The 19,231-nt window shown below is 48.6% G+C and overlaps 1 protein-coding gene across 1 annotated transcript in view; it reads right to left on the bottom strand.

Moving 5' to 3' along the window:
- Positions 1-12,002, bottom strand: part of STK10 (serine/threonine kinase 10) — a 114,003-nt gene extending 102,001 nt beyond the window's left edge. The window contains exon 1 of the mRNA XM_042946715.1: positions 11,710-12,002. Coding sequence (XP_042802649.1) covers positions 11,710-11,865 — 156 coding nt within the window. The 5' untranslated portion in view covers positions 11,866-12,002. The remainder of the gene's footprint in view (positions 1-11,709) is intronic.
- Positions 12,003-19,231: the final 7,229 nt, after the last annotated feature.

Below are 19,231 nucleotides of genomic sequence, written 5' to 3'. Positions count from 1 at the left end.
AATCTCCAGGCCAAACAGGGAAGCAGGCCAGCTCCGATGGGGTCATTGCCTCAGGGTGACAAAGCCAGCTTTGATGGTGGCAACAGCCTCAGGGGCCAAGAATTGGGCCTGGGCTCCCAGACAGAACAGGCCGGAGCTTTCCAGGAAGGAGGGCAAAGGCAGGCGTGCCCTCTGGGGCATGAATGTTGCTCTTTCACCACCCAGAGCGGCCACCCTGGACCGAACAGAGCAGGCAGGGAGCGAACTTCCCAAAGGCTGGGTGGAGCCTCTTTATCACGTTCTTGGGCAGGAGAGCAAGAAGCTTCCGGCTGACCCCCAGGAACCCGAAACACCAACTTCCCTATAAGAAGCAGCCTCCTGCATGACCAGAAAGGGGAGGCGGACCAGGGGCCTCCAGGGACTCTGCCTGCCAACCCTCAGGAGCCAGGTGTGCTGGTCAACCAGCAGGAATAATCATCAGCACCACGACGGCATTTACTTCTCCCTCCATTCTGAGCACTATGGATGGTAAGGACTGGCCAGGTCTCCACCTTCTATTAAGTTTTCTAAGGGAAGCGCTATCTTGATCCTCATTTTACAGCTCAAGATGCTGAGGCTCAGAGAGGTGAGGCGACTTTCCCAAAGTCACACAGCAAGGAGACAGGGAAACTAGGAGAAAGCTCAGCAGGGATCCCTGTGCCTACACTCATTAGCACCGTGCTGGGCCTGCCTACAGAGAAGAAGCTAGGGCTAGCATTTACTCATTCGTTGTTCATTCACACAGGAGAAATTAACTAAGCATCTGCTATGAGCATCTACTATGTTGGCCACAAAAAAAATGGAGAACTCCCTGCCTGCGGGGACCTTACATCTTCCAGAGAGGAAAGAAAAATAAACAAGACAACACGCAAAAGAAACCCAGTCTGTGGCTGGAGCTCCGAAAGAAATCAGCAGAGAACTGGCACCAGGGCCAGGGAGAGGTAGTCAGAGCAGGCCTGAGAAGGGACGTGTCAATCGACACCCAGAGGATGAGAAGGAGCCCTGGTTGCACAGAGTAGTGGGAAGAGAGTGGGAGGCAGAAAGAGCAGCAAGTGCAAAGGTCCTGAGACAGAAAAGGGATGTCCTTCCTTCAACTCCTCTCAGTGGCCCCTCCCCCACTGGACAGAGGATGGCTACAGTTAAGGCTTTAGTCACTAGCAAAGTGGTTAATCCTCTGGAGTCTCAGGGCCTCAATTCTGGTTCTGGTATTGCCTGTTAGTGAGAAAACAAAATAAGCAAGCTATGGGGAAAGGAAGGAAAAAAAAAAGTGTAGCAAAGGGGAAAGCAGAGAGAAAGGGGAAGAGAGAAAAGAGTGAGTGAAGAGGAAGGTGAGTGCAGGGGAGGAGGGAGAAGGAGGGTGGGGAGAAAGGGGAAGGGAAGAAGAAGCTCTTCGGAGTAACATGCCTCCCTACCCTGCTGGCAGCACTCAGGGGCACCCAAAACCTTAGGATGCTGTGGCACCAGCACGCCCACACCCACCAGAGCCCCAGGAGGAGGCCAGGAGCACCCAGCTTCCCCTGCCACTTCCTCTGTGAGCCTGAGCCCTGCCTACACTAGTCACCACTTCCTCTGCATGTGAGAGGCCGCCGCCCCCATCTCGGGGCCCAGACCCAGCTAAGGTTGAGCCAGGCCTAGGGAGGAGGGTCACGTCGCTGGGCACAGAAACGCCAAGGCCACAAGGAGACACCACACTGAGGTGGCCCGGGAATCTCTCCTCACACTAAGCCCCCTCGTCTTTCCCTCCATATTGTACAGTAGAAAAGGCTTAGGCTCCTAGCCAGAGACATCTGGGTTCAAGTCCCAGCCTTGCCACGGAGAAGCGGTGTGAGCCAAAGCAAGTCCATCCAGGTACCTCTCTGGGCCTCTGCTTTATCAGGTGCGGAGAGAGGATGCTAACTAACCCTTGCCCTTCCTGAGGTTGGCAGAAGCGTCAACGATGAACAGATAAGAAGAGCAGCTCCCCACTCATTTATCTTGTTCACCTTGGAACCCACAGTGCCTGGCACACGGGAAGTGCTCAACTAATAATTCCAATGGCTAACCTGTATTTGAGCTTTTCCAAGGTCCTGGGCCAAGTGGTTTACCACTTGGGTTATTTTACTCTCCAACCACCCTGCAGCAGTACTACTCCCAGTGCCGTTTTGCAGCTAAAGACACAGAGGCACGAGGGTAAGTACTTCTCTCAGGATCACCGCAAGAGGCAGCGAGCCAGGCTGTAACTCCAGAAACTCATCCAAGTTCCTATACCATCTCTGATCCCGGGCAAATGTGAGTTTCCCTTCGTACCTCATCCTCTCTAACTTCTTGCCTCTTCCTAACTACCATCCCTTGCTCTCTAGAATCTTCCATGCCTCCCGCCCATGGTACAACATCTCATTCTTGGACTGGATGCCTTCCATCAGTGCTTCTCCCTGGGCTCTGACTTGGGCCCCAACCACAGCTCTGGCCTTTCCTCTTAGCCCCACCTGCTCCAGCCAGCAGGGTGTGGCCACTCTGTCCCAGCCTTCACTCATTAATGGCTACCCCAGCCTTGGGCAGCCAGGAACCCTGGCTCTGACATCCCCCAACTCCCCTCCTCTGGTGACCATCCAAAACTAGCTCCACTCTAACACTGCGGGAGGCTGATCTGGTCAGGCCCTGGACACGGGGCAGGCAGGACATTAGCTGAGCTCAAAACCAACACAACCAAATTCCTCAGCTTGGCATTCGAGGCCTTCTTGACTGGGCCCCCAAATAGTATTCTTGATCTGGCCCTGCCCTAGCCAGCCCCTCCGGCCATGCCCAGCTCCCAAACCCACTGACCACTGGACTTGAGGCGGCAACAGAAATGTGTAGAGGGGCCCAGGAGGAAGGCACAAGGTGTTGGTAAACGTCAGAGGCCAGATCTGCACTGTACCGAACAGCGGTCACATGTCACCACTGAGCCCCTGAAATGTGGCTAGCCCAGATTGAGAGGTGCTGGAAACACAAAACACAAACCAATTGTAAAGACTTAATATGGAATAAGAATATTAAATATCTCTTTTATTCTATATTGATTATATCCTGAAATGATACTTTGGATACATTGGGTTAAATAAAATATACTTTATTTAACCCAATGTATCCAAAGTATCATTTACTATTAAGCTGGTGGCCACCAGCAAAATAACATAAAAACAGGAAGGGGGGGGGCGCCTGGGTGGCTCAGTCGGTTGAGTGACCGACTTCAGCTCGGGTCACGATCTCGCGGTCCGTGAGTTTGAGCCACCCGTCGGGCTCTTGGGCTGATGGCTCAGAGCCTGGAGCCTGCTTCCGATTCTGTGTCTCCCTCTCTCTCTGCTCCTCCCCCATTCATGCTCTGTCTCTCTGTGTCTCAAAAATAAATAAACGTTAAAAAAAAAAAAAAACAGGAAGGGGGACAAAACAGAAGAGGCTCCTAAATACAAAGAACAAACTGAGGGTTACTGGAGGGCTTGCGGGTGGGGGGATGGGCTAAATGGGTGATGGGCATTGAGGAGGACACTTATTGGGACGAGCACTGGGAGTTCTACGTAGGGGATGAATCACTAGATTCTACTCCTGAAATCAACATTGCACTATATGGTAACTAACTTGGATGTGAATCGAAAAATAAGAACCAACAAACAAAAAATTGCTGGCCAATAGACACATGAAAAGACGCTCACCGTCACTGATCATCAGGAAAATGCAAATCAAAACCACAATGATACCACCTCACACTCAGAATGACTAGTATCAAAAACAAGAAACAAGTGTTGGTGAGGATGTGCAGAAAAAGGGACCCTCATGCACTGCCGGTGGGAAGGCAAACGGCTGAAGCTACTGTGGAAAACAGGACAGAGGTTCCTCAAAAACGTAAAAATAGAAATACCGCACAATCCAGTATTTCTACTACCAGGTATTTACCCAAAGAAAGTGAAAACACGAATTCAAAAAGACATATGCACCTCTATGTTTGCTGCAGCATTATTTACAATAGCCAAGATATGGAAGCAACTCATGTGTCCAGTGGTAGATAGATGGATAAAGAAGACTTTATATGTTACTATTAATCAGCCATAAAAAGAAATGAGATCTTGCCATCTGGGACAACACGGATGGACCCAGAGGGTATAATGCTAAGTGAAGTAAGTCAGAGAAAGACCAGTGCCATATGATTTCACTTATATGTGGAATCTAGAGAAAAAAAGCAAACAAAGCAACCAAAAACAGACTCATAAATACAGAGAACAGATTGGTGGTAGCCAGAGGGAAGGGGGGCTTTTATGTGACACATGATTTCAAAATGCTGGCAATCGCTTCAAATTTGGTTCAGCCACCGTGGGAGCCACACAAATCAGGGTGCAGGCTGGCAACCTCAGGCCTCACTCTCCGACCTCTCTCCTGGCTTCCTTCTCTCCAGCTTGCTATCACCACCCCACCTGCCCTGCCTGGTGGAAGCCTTCCCCTTTCTCCACTTTCCCCAGCAGAACCCCCTGTGTCCTCCCCCCACCAAGCAGCAGAGGAGGCTGCTGGCACCACGGAGCACCTCCTCTGAGCCAACTGCTGTGCCCTTCGTGGGGGGTGAGTCCTAGCCTCAGCCCCACTGTACACATGAGAAAACTGAGGCTCAGATCGCACAGCTGCTAAGTGGGACAGCCAGGATTCGAACGCTGGTCCCCCTGGCTGCAAGGCCTGAGTCTCCCATCCTACACTCAGGGACCTGACCCGCAGACACGAACAAATACTGTTTGCCATAGTGAATCGAGCCAGTTCACTCCAATGAGGCAGTGGTGCCCAACTAGAGCCATTCTGCCCCCCGGAGAGCATGTGGCAACGTCTGGAGACATTTCGGGCCGTCACAACTAGGGGGGCCGAGGGGAGGGTGGCACTTCTAACGAGCGGAAGCGAAGGATGCTGCTAACACCCAATAATGCACGGACAGCCCCTACAACAAAGGATTCCTGCCCAAAATGTCGACAGTGCCGAGGTGGCGAGCCCTGGCATAAGAGCCAAGCTACTGTCACCAGCTAGACCCACAAGACCTGTCCTGTACTGCTCACCCGCTTGTTCCCACAGACCTTTGTCCCACCTTTTTCCTCAGGCTCTTCTTTCCAACTATCTCTTAACTCGGGCAAAAGGCGCGATGGACACAGCATCCTCGAAGGAAATCGAAACTACCCCTCAAGCAAGAAGGACGGCCAGGACAAACTCCGCCGGCCCAGACCCCCTGGACCATTTTGAGCTCAACCCCCAACCCACACCTGCATAGATGGACCACTGAAGGACCTGTGGAATGACTGACAGTTACCGTTCCCTCATTAGAATACTAAAATCTCCGCCCAAGGAGCACAAGCCTCATTTACATGACACAGAATATACTTATTGGTATGTTTCCTCCAGGTACATGCCCGACTTTATGCTGGCTTCTACCTGGTGCCGAGGCTCCCCTTTCTAACTACTCATCCCAACCCTAAATAAAAGCAGCCCATTCACCCTTGCTCCGGGAGTCACGGCTTTGGAAGTTATTCCCCGTGATGTGCTTATTTGCCACAAGTTTTTGCGGGACAACTCCACCTGTACCTGTGACTCACCAAGGAGCGAACTCACGCTGGTTCTGTGTCACCACAAACACGAACGTATTTCTTCCTGGTCCCCAGTTAAACAGCAGTAACTGGCCAGGACCTTCTCTTTGTGATACCAAGAGCATCAACAATAACAAAGTATCTTCCTTTCCTGCCCACTTCCTGGGTGGGGATCAGGAGCTACAAGCACCTTGGCCCTCCTATCCTCTGACTTATCACCTTCATTTACAGACAAGAGCCTGAGGCTCAGAGTGGGAGGTCACTGGCTCAGGTGGAAACCCAGATCTTGCTGACCCTCAAACTTCTTCCCTTAATCACCCTGTTGTACTGCCCTAAGCGGCAGCTGGCACAGGGCTGTTTTCTGGGGGCTTTGGGGTGGCAGTCCCTGCGGTTGTCCCCTGGTCTGGGTAACCTCCAGAGGTCAGGGGACCCAGATGGAAGTGGGGGTGGGGATCTGGTTAGCTGTTTAGCTCACATCGCCAGGGCCTGCTCTGGAGCCAGCCAGAAAAGGTCTCAGTGCTAAATCAGCTGCTCAAGAGACACCCCCACCCCCGCCACCCCACCCCGCAAGGTGGGCAATACCCCAGGAAGCTAGGGCCACTTGAGTTTAGGACCGAGCCAGGAACACACTCACAATAGCATGGACTTCTATTTAGAAACACTAGGCTGAGCGGAAATAAGGTTACTGCCTGGGGGCAGATCTCTTTCCGGAGGAGGAGGAGGGGAGGCGCACAGGCCAAGCCCTCGGCAGCCCCAGAGGAAGCGGAAACCGGGCCTTAAAACTAAGGGCAGGAGAGGAGGTGAAAGCATGACTCTGGCCAGGAGGGGCGGAAGGCCTGACAGCTGGCTCCCACCTCACCAAACGTCCCCTTTGTCGGCTTTGTCGTCTGAAATCGCAGGGCAGGATATGGCACTTGAAGGGTGAGGGTTAACAATGGCTCTCTGGGTCCAAGGGCACCTGAGGTCCCCAAGGAGGGCAGGCCTTTCCAAGGCCCCAGAGAACTCGAGGATTGGCCCTTGGCGAGAGCAAGGGGCAAAAGGAAGCCTCTACTAACTTCTCTCATTTTCTTTTAAAAATCATCCTCAAATAGGCATACCCTTCAACCCAGTAAAGCCCTTCTGGGAGTCTAGCCTGAAAAAGGATTTAAAACACAAAAAGAACTTTACCAGCAAAACTCATCATCAACGTACAGCTCAGCCATAATGCTCACTTTGGACACGCCAACTCTGTCCCAAGACTTCTGATATATTACGGAACAATTTCATCAAGACGCTTAAATGTGAATTTGCTCACGGGCAGTTTTGTCTGCCAGAAACACTAGGTGAACACGGAAAACTGCATCTACCCAAACCAAGCTGCGAAGAAATGCCCACAACACACAGGCATGCACCTCAAACATCTGTCAGCGGCCTCTGGGCCACAGCCCTCCACATCTGGGGTCCCACCTAGTGCCGGATTTCAGATAACCCTCCTCCAACGGCTTCACCTGCCCTAACGCACCCACGGCCACAGCACCCGGCAGCTCTTTTTGTATTTCTTATCTGCAAAACTTGTGTACAACTGTACCCCGGGGTTCTTAGCTTCCTTTTTTTTTTTTATGGGCTCCTGCCTCCATTTTTTTAAGCACTGCCCTTAGCAGCATGTCTTATAAGGCATCCATTCTTTACTGATTTTGCACAGCTCCAAAATTTTTAGGAATGGTTATTTACATTACAGCAGAACTGACTATATTAGGTACAGTGCTTAACACAGCACACAGCACTTAATAAGCATTTAATCGTTTTTTTTAAAATCATTTAATTAAAAAAAAAAGTTAAATATCCAGTAAGATTAAGAGCAAGGCGGTACTGAGCCATCACAGAAAGTATGTAGGAAGCATTTAGAATAATACAGAAAGATGTTTTAGGAACGAAAGACAGCATACAACACTGTAGGTATGTATGATTGTATGATTCCAACCCTGAATTAAAACATTTTTCTCACCATAAAACCTGATAAAGTCTGTAAGGAAATATATCAAAATGTCAACAGCAATGGATTGGACTTATTAGGATGGTGTTTTTCTTTTTACCTAAAGAAAAAAAAAAAAAACGTTCTTTGCAAAATCATAAGGCTTTTAACAGCTCACAAGAAGCATAAGATCAGAACCAAAATAGTTTTTTTTAAGAAGCAGAAAAATGGGGCGCCTGGCTGGTTCAGTCAGTGGAGCATGTGACTCCTGGTGTCAGGGCTGTGAGTTTGAGTCCCACACTGGGGGTAGAGGTTACTTAAAAATAAAATCTTTAAAAAGAAAAAAAAAAGGCAGAAAAATAATCTCAGACTGCTAAGTCAACTCTTAAAGTTTATTTTTATTTTGAGGGGTGGCTGGGTCAGTTGAGCCTCTGACTTCGGCTCAGGTCATAATCTCGAGGTTCATGAGTTTGAGCCCCGTGTCAGGCTCTATGCTGACAGCTCAGAGCCTGGAACCTGCTTCAGGTTCTGTGTCTCCCCCTCTCTCTGGGCCTCCCCCGCTCACACACACACTCTCACTCTCTCTCTCACTCTCTCTCTCTCAAAAATAAACAATTAAAAAAAGAAAAGTTTATTTTAAGAGAGAGCATGCACAGGAGAGGGGCAGAGAGAAAAGGAGAAAGAGAGAATCTCAAGCAGGCTCTGGTGTTGTCAGTGGGGAGTCCAACATGAGGCTTGAACTCACAAACCCATAAACTGTGAGATCATGAGCTGAGCCAAAACCAAGAGTCTGCCGCTCAACCAACTGAGCCACCCAGGCAGCCCCAACCCAACTCTTGATGTTTGCTCACTCTGTGCTCAGCACACGAGTACCATCCTGCCGCTATAACAGCAACCACAACCTACTTAAAGGCAGCTTCGTTCTACTCAATAGGATATCAAACACTCCCTCCCCTTTCTACCTTGTCTTCAGAATAAAGATGATTTTTTTAAGAAGAATTTTGACATGGGGACGCCTGGGTGGCTCAGTTGGCTGGGCAGCCGATTTCAGCTCAGGTCATGATCTCACGGTTCATGGGTTCGAGCCCCACATCAGGCTCTGTGCTGACAGCTCAGAGCCTGGAGCCTGCTTCGGATTCTGTGTCTCCCTCTCTCTGTCTGCCCCTCCCCGGCTCATGGTATCTCTCTGTCTCTCAAAACTGAATAAACGTTTAAAAAATAAATTAAGAAAAAAAAAAAAGAATTTTGAAATGATATAAGAATTTTGAAACCACATATATATGGTAACATTTGCTTTGTACCTAGTAATAAGCTAGAAATGATTTTCTTTTGAAATCCATTTGTATCCCACAAGGATTAGGTGAGAAGAACCCTGACTCTGCCCAAAATTAATCCAACCCTCCTCTCTCTCCTGAGGCCAAATGGCGGTTTATCAGGGAGAAGGGGAGCAAAGGGGCTCCCTATCTTGAGACTGCTAATGTTTAGGCTTTGAGGTTCTGCAAGACTCATCAGGAAACCTGTAATCAGTCTTGTCCTGACACGCATCTGACAAATTGGGATCTCTAAGGCGTCATAGGCCAGGGAAGTCCTCGGGAAGGTCTTCACCACGTGGGGAGCCAGGAGAACCTGTTCCTTCTAAGACAGAAAGATGAGACGGTGCCATTACTTCCCCAGTTCACAGCCAGCTAGTTCCCCAGGCACTGTGTCAAAACGTTTAGTCCTGGGCCCAGCCATAAAACCTAGATGGACCTTCCGGCCTTTGCTGCCATGGCGGCCACGCCAGGGAACAATGAAGTGGGAAAGAGTTACGGTCCCTGATTAGAATCTTTCCTAAAGCAATACCTGCTTCAACGTCAACATCAAGGGACCGAGCAAGCAGTACTTCAGAATAGGAAGCCTGGGTGACAGGGATCTCCCATCCAGGATGGGTCTTCCTTAGCTGGTAACTAAGGCAAGTGTTAAACTGAAGCTCAGAGCCCTGGGTTCTAGTCCCTTCTTCTCCCAGGGCCCCAGTATTAGTATCCCCACACACAACATGAGGTCGGGTTAGATCAGCGGGTCACACCCTAAGCCCAAGCAGATGACCTAATAAATTGTCCAAAAGTATCAGCCATCACACAGCTCTCTTGGTCTAGATCTCCCTTGTCTTAATTATGAGAAAATCAGGGGTTCTGAGATGGTGTGAGGCAGCTCACAGCTTGGGGAACTAGATTCACTTAAAAAGGGTCCCCTTACTCTGGAGATACCAAGAGACAAAGCAACTTGTGAATCAGATGCACTCCTCTGCATGAAACCTCCAGAGTAGCAAGGGAGTTTTACAGGGCTAAAGCAGGCGGAAATGACAAGTGAAACTGACAAGGGGGAAATCTTAACCAGTATAAAAGCAAAGTTCTGCATTTAGGTTTGAAAGAAAATGATCCATATGGACCTAGGATACACTGGGAGAGGGGGACAAGACTGCGATTGAAAGCCAGCCCCTAACAGACAAGAAACATCAGTGAGAGCCAACAGTGTGCGCTAAAAACACCAACTGCATCTTCTGGACAAAAAGGATGTGGTAAGCTGACCAAGGGTCCAGCTGCCCCCCGTGGTGGTCAGGGCACATCTGGAAGAGCAGGCTCCCACTGGAGAAGGCAGCATGTCCAGGAAGAGAGCTGCAAGGCTGAGGGCAGTTTCCTGGGGCCACCAGGAGGAAGACGCAGCTGTGAGAAGGGTAAAGAAGAGATGTGCCAAGTTAAGAATGTGCTGGCTGTCCTCAAAGACAGCAGAGCCCTCAAGCAGAGAAGGGCAGCAAATCAAGGCAGCCAGAAAGCCACGGGTGTGAGTGACACAGAGGCCTGCTTCTCCAACCACAGGACCTCTGCTCCAGTGGGGGTTCCACCCTGTAACAGGAAGTGCGGGCTCTGAGGAGAGGTGGTGAGGTAACAACACAGGCACCCAGCGGGCCTGGATGGCCTCAAAACTGCCCCTAGGCGCAGTGCTTCTCAAACTCAGTGCGCTTAGCAATCACCTGAGCATCTTGTTAAAATGCAGGCTCTAATTGAGCAGGGCTGGGGCAGGACCTGCAAGTCTGCATTTCTAACAAGCTCCCAGGTGATGCTAATGCCAGGGACTACACTTTGGTAACTACGCTCTAGACCACTTGCAGGGCAGAGAGCAAGTCCTGAGCAGGTGGGTCTGGAGAAGCCCCCTCTGTGGGCCAGCCTCCTGAAAAGGCAATCCTGGGGTCGGAGTGGGGTACAAGCTAACTGGAGCCCCAAGGACAGTGATGGTGCCTTAGGAAGGAAGACCCCTCCTGGAGTTACACAGCAACTGGGGGATTCTCTCAGTTAAGCTTCAGGGAAAGGAGATGGGGGCGGGGAGGGGGGGGGGGAAGGGTGGAGTCAAGCCCTATGTGTTTGGGTCTCCAATACAACTCAGCAACTCAGACTTGGTTCACAGGAGCAGGAACCAGACAATGACCTGCTGCAAACGTGTCTAGAATTAATCAGCTCTGCCCCACCCATCCCTCCACAAAAGCTCTCTGCCCCCTTATTCCTCTAGGGGAAAGGTGACTGACTGCAAACTGGAAGGCTCCCCGGCTGTGACTCACACACACAGTCAAATCCAATCCCTGCAGCCTAATATTCACAGAGCCCTGACCTCCCCTTCTTTCTAAGCCTAACACCTCACTCTAGGGCCACCTCCTTTCCTGGCTCTGGCTCAAGTTCAGGTGTGTCCCCAGCTCCACCGATCCCAACTCTTCCAGACACGGCAGAAGTTTCTCGGTCTCCACGCCTCGGCATTCTCACAGCATCTGTGTGGCCTTACAAAGTATGCCTAGAATCCGTTTTACGGCGGATGCCTCGTCTCGGATGCCAAGGTCCTATAAGCGCCCCTTTGTCTCCCCCTGCGGCGCCGAGCGCGGTGCCGGACGCACAGGAAGTACTCAGAAACGAGCTGGGGGCAGCGGCCGTGACCAGAGGGGGCGCCCAGCACGGAGGGACCAGCCGGGCTGAGGGAGGGTCTCCCCAAAGAACAAGGGTCACCAGGACCGAAGCGCGGAACCCCGAGTTCAGGGCCGGCAGCCCCTCTGCGCCCTTCTGAGCCGGGGCCAGGGCTGATCCGGGCCCGCGCCCCTTCCTTCCGGACCCGGTCCACGCGCCCGGGGCCACCCATCCCCAGCGCCCTCACCTTGTAAACCTTTCCGAAGGCGCCGTCGCCCAGCTCGCCCACGATCTCCCACACTTCGTTGGGGTCCACGTCCCGGCGGACGTGCTCATATTCGCGGGACTTTCTCTTCTCGAAGGTAGACAGGCGCAGGATGCGACGAAAATTGGCGAAAGCCATGGCTGGGGGCGCGCGAGCCGGGGGGCGAGGTGGCGCCGGCTCCCGCTCGGGCTCAGGCTGTGGCTCCGGCGGCCGCGAGGAGGAGGGGCTGGAGGACGCCGCGGCGCTCGGGGGTTCTCCCCAGACCCGCCCTTCCCCGCAGCCCGTCCCCGGTCAAGTGCGCCCCGGGCTGCGCGCGGCGGGAGCACCCGGAACCGCGCAGGCGGCCGCGGTCCCCGCCCCCGCTCGGTCCCGTCCCCGGGGCCGCCTCCCGACTGCCCGCCCAGTTCGCGCCGCGCCCCCACCGGGGCTCGGGACGCGTTCTGGGGACCTGGCCCCGCGCCCACCCACGGCCCGGCTCCACCTGCCGCTCCCCGGCAACGCCCGAAGACCCCTTAATTGGCTGCGGGCGCTCCCCGGCTCCGCCCGTCGCCGCAGGGCACTCTGGAAACTGTAGTCCCCTGCGCGCCGCCCGCCCGCGAGCTACGGGCTGGGCTTTAACAGAGCTTAGGGCATCCTTCCGCGGGACCGGTCCGGGTCTGCGAGGCCAGCCACGCCGCGTGGCTCTCAAAATGTCTGTGGGGGCGAGAGGGGAAGCAAATTGGCTTTCGCGAACGCCCACTGATTTGTTGTCCAAAGGCCAAGAAGGTGAAAGGCATCATTAATCACTTAATCTGCCCCGCAACTATTCCGCAAGCCTGCTCTGCTCGCGCCCACTTTTCAAGTGAGGACTCCCGGCGGGCAAAGGCACCAGCCCCAGGCTGCACATCCCGTCGGCGGATCCAGTGCGGTTTCCCCGGCGTGGTGCTGCCTCCTAGTGCACGAAATGCTGCGCCCCTTGCGGCCGCCGTCAGTCCCTGGAGGCCTGGGCTTCCTCGCTCGTTTCCTGCTTCCCAGGGGCTCTTCCCGACCAGGATCCACAAACCCGTCAGCATTAGAGGGCTGGGGGAAAGAACTTAGTTATCACATGCTTTATGATGGATCTTAAGGTATATATGCATATTAAGTAACAACTTTCTTGGTCTTTCTTAATTTCCCAATTTTAAAAAATGAGCTCATTACAGATAGAACTGAAGTTTGCTTTGACCACCATCATCTTTGATCCTGCCTGTTTGACACGCTCCACTGCCACTGTACCAGCTACTGTTCGCTGTCACTGGGACAGTGATACTTTTATCTAATCTACAAGGTGGGTCTGTGAAAACTGATAAAAAGAAACCTCACTAGAGTGGAGTCCTGAGGCTAGAAGCGGGATCTGGCAGCACTTGATGTCAATTACAGAAAAATTGTCAATTGCAAACCCCAACAGAAGAATATTCAACAGGAAAACCATCAATTACAGGGCCCAACAGGGAAAGATGCATATTGCATCTTGGGGAAGAAATTGACTACCCTGGAACTCAGTCAATGGAAAACCATTATCACCCCAAACTCTTGCTTTTCTCTGATAGGATTTCCTTCCAAACAATTCTCTACAACTTTCTCCTTCTCCAAAAAATAAAGTTATTTTCCTTCGTCTGTTATATTTGCCTATGGTTTTGCCTTAGCGTGCATGTCCTGAATTGAGATTTTCTTATATTCTTGTATAAACCCATTTTGCTGGTAAAAACAAAAACAAAAAACCTGGCCACTTTATTTTTTATATTACATTTCCAAATAAAGCATGCTGAGGGGTAGGAAGACTGGATTATAAATCTACCTCATAATCAAATAGCATTTCAGGGAATGTCACTCTCCAGGAATCCCCACCCCTACAGAGAATGCCAATATTGACGGGGCGCCTGGGTGGCTCAGTCGGTTAAGCGGCTGACTTCGGCTCAGGTCATGATCTCACGGTCCGTGAGTTCAAGCCCCGTGTCAGGCTCTGTGCTGACAGCTCAGAGCCTGGAGCCTGTTTCAGATTCTGTGTCTCCCTCTCTCTGACCCTCCCCCGTTCACGCTCTCTCTCTGTCTCAAAAATAAATAAACGTTAAAAAAAAAATTAAAAAAAAAAAAAAAGAATGCCAATATTGAGATGTTTTCACCCCTTCTTGAGCAGGGTGCAAATATGAAGTGTAGTTCTTAGTTTGGAAAACTAACTAAAGAAGCCTGGGATGCTGGTGGTGGTCTGCACAACACATTCCCCGAGTAAAGGTTGCCAAGAGGTTTGAAAGGTTCCAACACCTTCCCGAGCAGTTAGAACTGTAGAGGGTCTTTGCCACCAAAAGAAGGAAAATTCTCACTGAGAAAGCCAATGTTTCAACCTCCCCAAACAAGCTGAAAGGTGGGTCTTTCATCAGTTTCAGTCCATTTGACCAACTCCACGAAGAGGGTGAGGGGACAAAGGGGAAGTCTTTCCCACTGGGAAGTGGAGATTGTGACTTTGCAGAAGCTGTAGGTCTGAGGGGATGAGAGGTCCAAGCCTTAGCTCATCCCCAGGCCTGCACCAACCCAGGTGCACCAACCCAGGGCTCTGTGACTGGCTCTGTGATCACCCCAGAAAGAAATGAAATGAGAAACAAAAATGGAGAGGTTCATCCAAACACATTAAGTGAAAGAAGCCCAACCCAAAAGAACACATATGATTTCACTGATACGAAATGTCTGGAAGAGGCAAAAGACCACATATTTTAAGGTTCTATTTTCATGAAATATCTAGAAAAGGCAAACTCACAGAGACAGAAAATAGATTAATGTTGCTATGAAATGGGGATTAACTATAAATAGACATGAAGAACCTTACTAGGGTGATGAAAATATTCTAAAGTTGGAGTATATGGGCATGTGGGTGGGTCAGTTGAGAGTCGGACTCGACTTCAGCTCAGGTCGTGATACGAAGGTCATGGGATCAAGCCCGGAGTTAGGCTCCAGGCTGAGTGTGGAGCCTGCTCAAAATTCTCTCTCTCTCTCTCTCTCTCTCTCTCTCTCTCTCTCTCTCTCCCACTCTCCTTCTCCCACATTCATGCACTCTCTCTCTAGGAATAAATAAATAAGATTATGGTGATGATGTCACAACTCAGTAAATTTTCTAAAAATCACTGAATTGAGGGGCGCCTGGGTGGCTCAGTTGGTTAAACGTCTGACTCCTGGTTTGTGCTCAGGTCGTGATCTCACAGTTTCTGAGATCAAGCCCCGTGTCAGGCTCTGCAATGACAGCACAGAGCCTGCCTAGGATTCGCTCCCTCTCCCTCTCCCTCTGCCCCTCTCTCTTTCTCTTTCTCTCTCTCAAAATAAATTAAATAAATAAATAAATATCACTGAATTGTACACTTGAAATGGGTGAATATTACGACATGTAAACTGTACTTCAATAAGGTTGTATGAAATCAAACAGGTTCAACAAAACTAGAGCAACATTTCAGAAGTAACTAGTAGACTAGTCAAAAAAAAATTTTAGAGAGGAAAAATATTCACCGGAGACAATGAAAAAAGAGATATAATATTGGGTACTGTAAAGGTTTTTAAATCACAAGATATTTTAAACAAATTTATGTGAATAAATTAAAAAAAAAAATTAAGTGGTCTCCTCACCCAACATGGGGCTCAAACTCACGACCTCCAGATGGAGTCGCATGCTCCTTGACTGAGCCAACCAGGCACTCCAACATAAATAAATTGTAATCTACATGAAATTGGTAATCATGTGCAAGAAAATAGAAATGATATAAATAATATATATAAATGATGTATAAAGATACATAATTTCTTGTTTTAATGTTTTTTTTTAATTTTTTTTAATGCTTTTATTTATTTTTGAGACAGGGAGAGACAGAGCATGAACAGGGGAGGGTCAGAGAGAGGGAGACCCAGAATCTGAAACAGGCTTCAGGCTCTGAGCTGTCAGCACAGAGCCCGACGCGGGGCTCGAACTCACGGACCGAGAGATCATGACCTGAGCCGAAGTCAGCCGCCCAACCGACTGAGCCACCTGGGTGCCCCTATGTTTATTTTTAAGAAAGAGAGTGCAGGGGAGAGGCAGAGAGAGAGGGAGAGAGAGAATCCCAAGCAGACTCTGAGCTGTCCGTGCAGGGCCCAACCCAGGGCTCTGTCTCACAAACTGTGAGATCAGGACCTGAGTGGCAATCAAGAGTTGGACACTTAACTGACTGAGTCACCCGGGTGCCCTATAACTATACATAATTTGAATAAGAAACAAAAGCCTAAAGGGGCGCCTGGGTGGCTCAGTCGGTTAAGCATCCGACTTCAGCTCGGGTCATGATCTCGTGGTCCGTGAGTTCGAGCCCCGCGTCGGGCTCTGCGCTGACCGCTCAGAGCCTGGAGCCTGTTTCGGATTCTGTGTCTCCCTCTCTCTCTGCCCCTCCCCTGTTCATGCTCTGTCTCTCTCTGTCTCAAAAATAAATAAACGTTAAAAAAAAAATTTTTTTTAAAGCCTAAATAAACTAATAACCAATAAAGAAAGTAAAGAATCAAAAGTCTATACCTACCGAAAGACATCAGGTTATGTAACACTACAAATAATTTCCCCATATACGTATTCTTTTTGTTTTGTTTTGTTTTGTTTTTCTCTCTTTATATACATTTTTTTTATATTTATTTTTGAGAGAGAGAGAGAAAGAGAGAGAGAGACAGAGTGCAAGCAGAGAGAGATGGAGACACAGAATCCAAAGCAGGCTCCAGGCTCTGAGCTGTCAGCACAGAGCCCAGCACGGGGCTTGAACTCACAGACTGTGAGATCATGACCAGAGCCAAAGTCCAACACTTCACCCACTGAGCCACCCAGGCGTCTCTTCATATACATTTTTTAAGAAGATAGGAAAAAAAGGAATTCTACTCATTTTATGAAATAAGATTGACCACAACTAGATAAGGACAGTAAAAGAAAATTATAGGCTAATTTCACTTATGAAATAAATGAGAGAAAAATAAATTACTAGCAAGATGAAACCAGACGTGAATAAAAACATCATGACCAAGAAAGGTTTATCCAGGAGTACAAGAACGGTCTTACATCAGAAAAGCTATTAATGTAAGACATTGCACTGACAAAGGAAAAAAGAAAATCACAGTCACAACAGTCATAGAAAAAGCATTTCACACCATTCTTAGGTCGGATTCCCCCAGACGGAAGGATCAGGATTTGGGTACAAGTAGTTTATTTGGGAGGTGATGCCAGGAGGCACCAGTAGGAAATGGGAGGCATGAAGCCAGTAAAAGATGGACTTTGGAGCGCCTGGGTGGCTCTGTCAGTTAAGCACTCAACTTCAGCTCAGGCCATGGTCTCACAGTTCATGAGTTCAAGCCCTGCATCGAGCTTCAAGCTAACAGCACAGAGCCTGCTTGCGATTCTCTCTCTCTCTCTCTCTCTCTCTCTCTTCTCTGCTCCTCCCCCACTCTCTCTCAAAATGAACTTATAAAAAAAAAAAAGAAAAGAAAAAAGATGCACTTTGGAGCTGATTACTACTGCAGCCACCTGGGGCTAAATCCCACTGGGGAATTCTGGAACTCAAGACACAACACCCTTCAGAGTCAACTCACCCAAGAGGCAAGGAAATGGGAAGTTTTCCCCCAAGCCCTATCTGTCCTTGGCCAAGGGCTGCTCCCTTGGGCAGCACTTCCAGCATGCCCTGCTTGAGGGACAAGAAAACACCCCTAAGGTGAGAGATGTCATGGGGCTTTGTACAGCTTCTACTACAAGTCTTTACATTTCCTATTTCTTGTCCTTTCCTATAGCATTTGCTAGGGGCTCTAGCCATATGTTAGTTACACAGTAACAGTGAAGATGGGAATTTTTGTCTTGGTCCAACATTTAATGGAAAAGGGTTTAAAGTGTCTCCTCCAGGTATGATATTTGTGAAAGCACGGTGGCAAACGATTTTTACACAAAAAGAAGCTTCCTGCTATTCCTAATTTGCTAAAAATTTTATCATAGCATATCATTTTTATATCATCTATAAAGTAGAACGTTAGCAAATATTTTTACGCATTTATCATATGTCAATCATATAGTTAATCATATGATTTTTCTCCCCTAGCCTATAAACATGGTGAACTTCATTGATTAAAATATTCTTGCATTCCCGGAAAGTAAGTATTTTGCCTGGCAAACCTTATATTTAGGATTTTTGTATCTATGCTCACAAGTCAAATGGGTCTATACTTTTCTTGTGCTGCCTTTATCTGGTTTTAAAATCAAGATAATGTTAAAATAAAAAACAAATGGAGACCAGGCTTGCTTGAAAATTCTTCAGCAGACAAAACCATTTTAGTCATACAAACAAAGCTTAATTTAGCTTATTTTGCAAGACTAACTTGACCTGGGTCATTTCTTGCATATGCCTCTGGAAATCACAAGCAAAAGTTGAACTGTTTCCCAAGGTTGATAGGTGGTAACCACTGACCAATTCCTTATCATTTAAGAATATTCTAATAACAAATCACTGTGAGAAATAGTCACTACTTTCTCACTATATAAACTGCTTTTTAACAATATACTCCTGAGCCTCATTCCATGTTTTGGTTTGAGTGTTCCTGGTCTGCGAACTGTATTTTTGGTGTGTGCACAATATATTTTACTAATTACTACTTAAGTGATTTGTCAGTTTCACTGCTATTATTCCTGAATTTTTTGTAAGATTTTATTTTATTTTTTAAATTTTTAAATGTTTATTTATCTTTGAGAGAGAGACAGAGTGAACATGAGCAGGGGAGGGGAAGAGAGAGAGGGGAATAGAGGATCTGAAGCAGGCTCTGTGCTGACAGCTCGAACTCACCGACTGTGAGCTCATGACCTGAGCCGAAGTCGGATGCTTAACCAACGGAGCCACCCAGGTGCCCTTAAGATTTTATTTTTAAGTAATCTCTACACCTGCCATGGAGCTCGAACTTACAACTCCAAGATCAAGAATTGCATGCTCTACCAGTAGCCGGGTGCCCCTCTTGTCTCACTTTTTGATGACAGTTTATTATTCGGTTTAGACATTGCAAATATCTCTCTGATTTATCAACCATTAACTTCGTAAACAGTGTCTTCTATTGAGCAAATATGCTTAATACTGATGTGATTGAATTATTTGTGTCTAATTTTTGTAATTTTTAAAAATCAACTTTATTGAGGTTTAATTTACACTCAAGAAAAATGCACCCATTGTGAGCACACAGTTCTAGGAGTTCTGACAAATGTATATGCCCATGTAACTGTCACCAGAGTCAAGGTACAGAACTTGTCCATCATCTGAGAAAATTCCTTCTGCTTCTTCACCAGGCAATCCCCATTCACACTCCTGGCCCCAGCAACAGCTGATGTTTTCTGCCACCATATATTGGAATTGCCTTTCCTAATTTATCATCTAAGTGGAATCATATTCTTTTTAAAATTAATTTGTTTATTTTGAGAGAGAGAGACAGATGGGCATGAGCAAGAGAAGGCAGAGAAAGGGAGAGAGAGAAT

Source organism: Panthera leo, chromosome A1, assembly GCF_018350215.1.
Source record: "Panthera leo isolate Ple1 chromosome A1, P.leo_Ple1_pat1.1, whole genome shotgun sequence".
Taxonomy (NCBI): Eukaryota; Metazoa; Chordata; class Mammalia; order Carnivora; family Felidae; genus Panthera; species Panthera leo.
The sequence above is the reverse complement of the archived record's forward strand: the minus strand, read 5'-3'. Positions and strand labels throughout refer to the sequence as shown.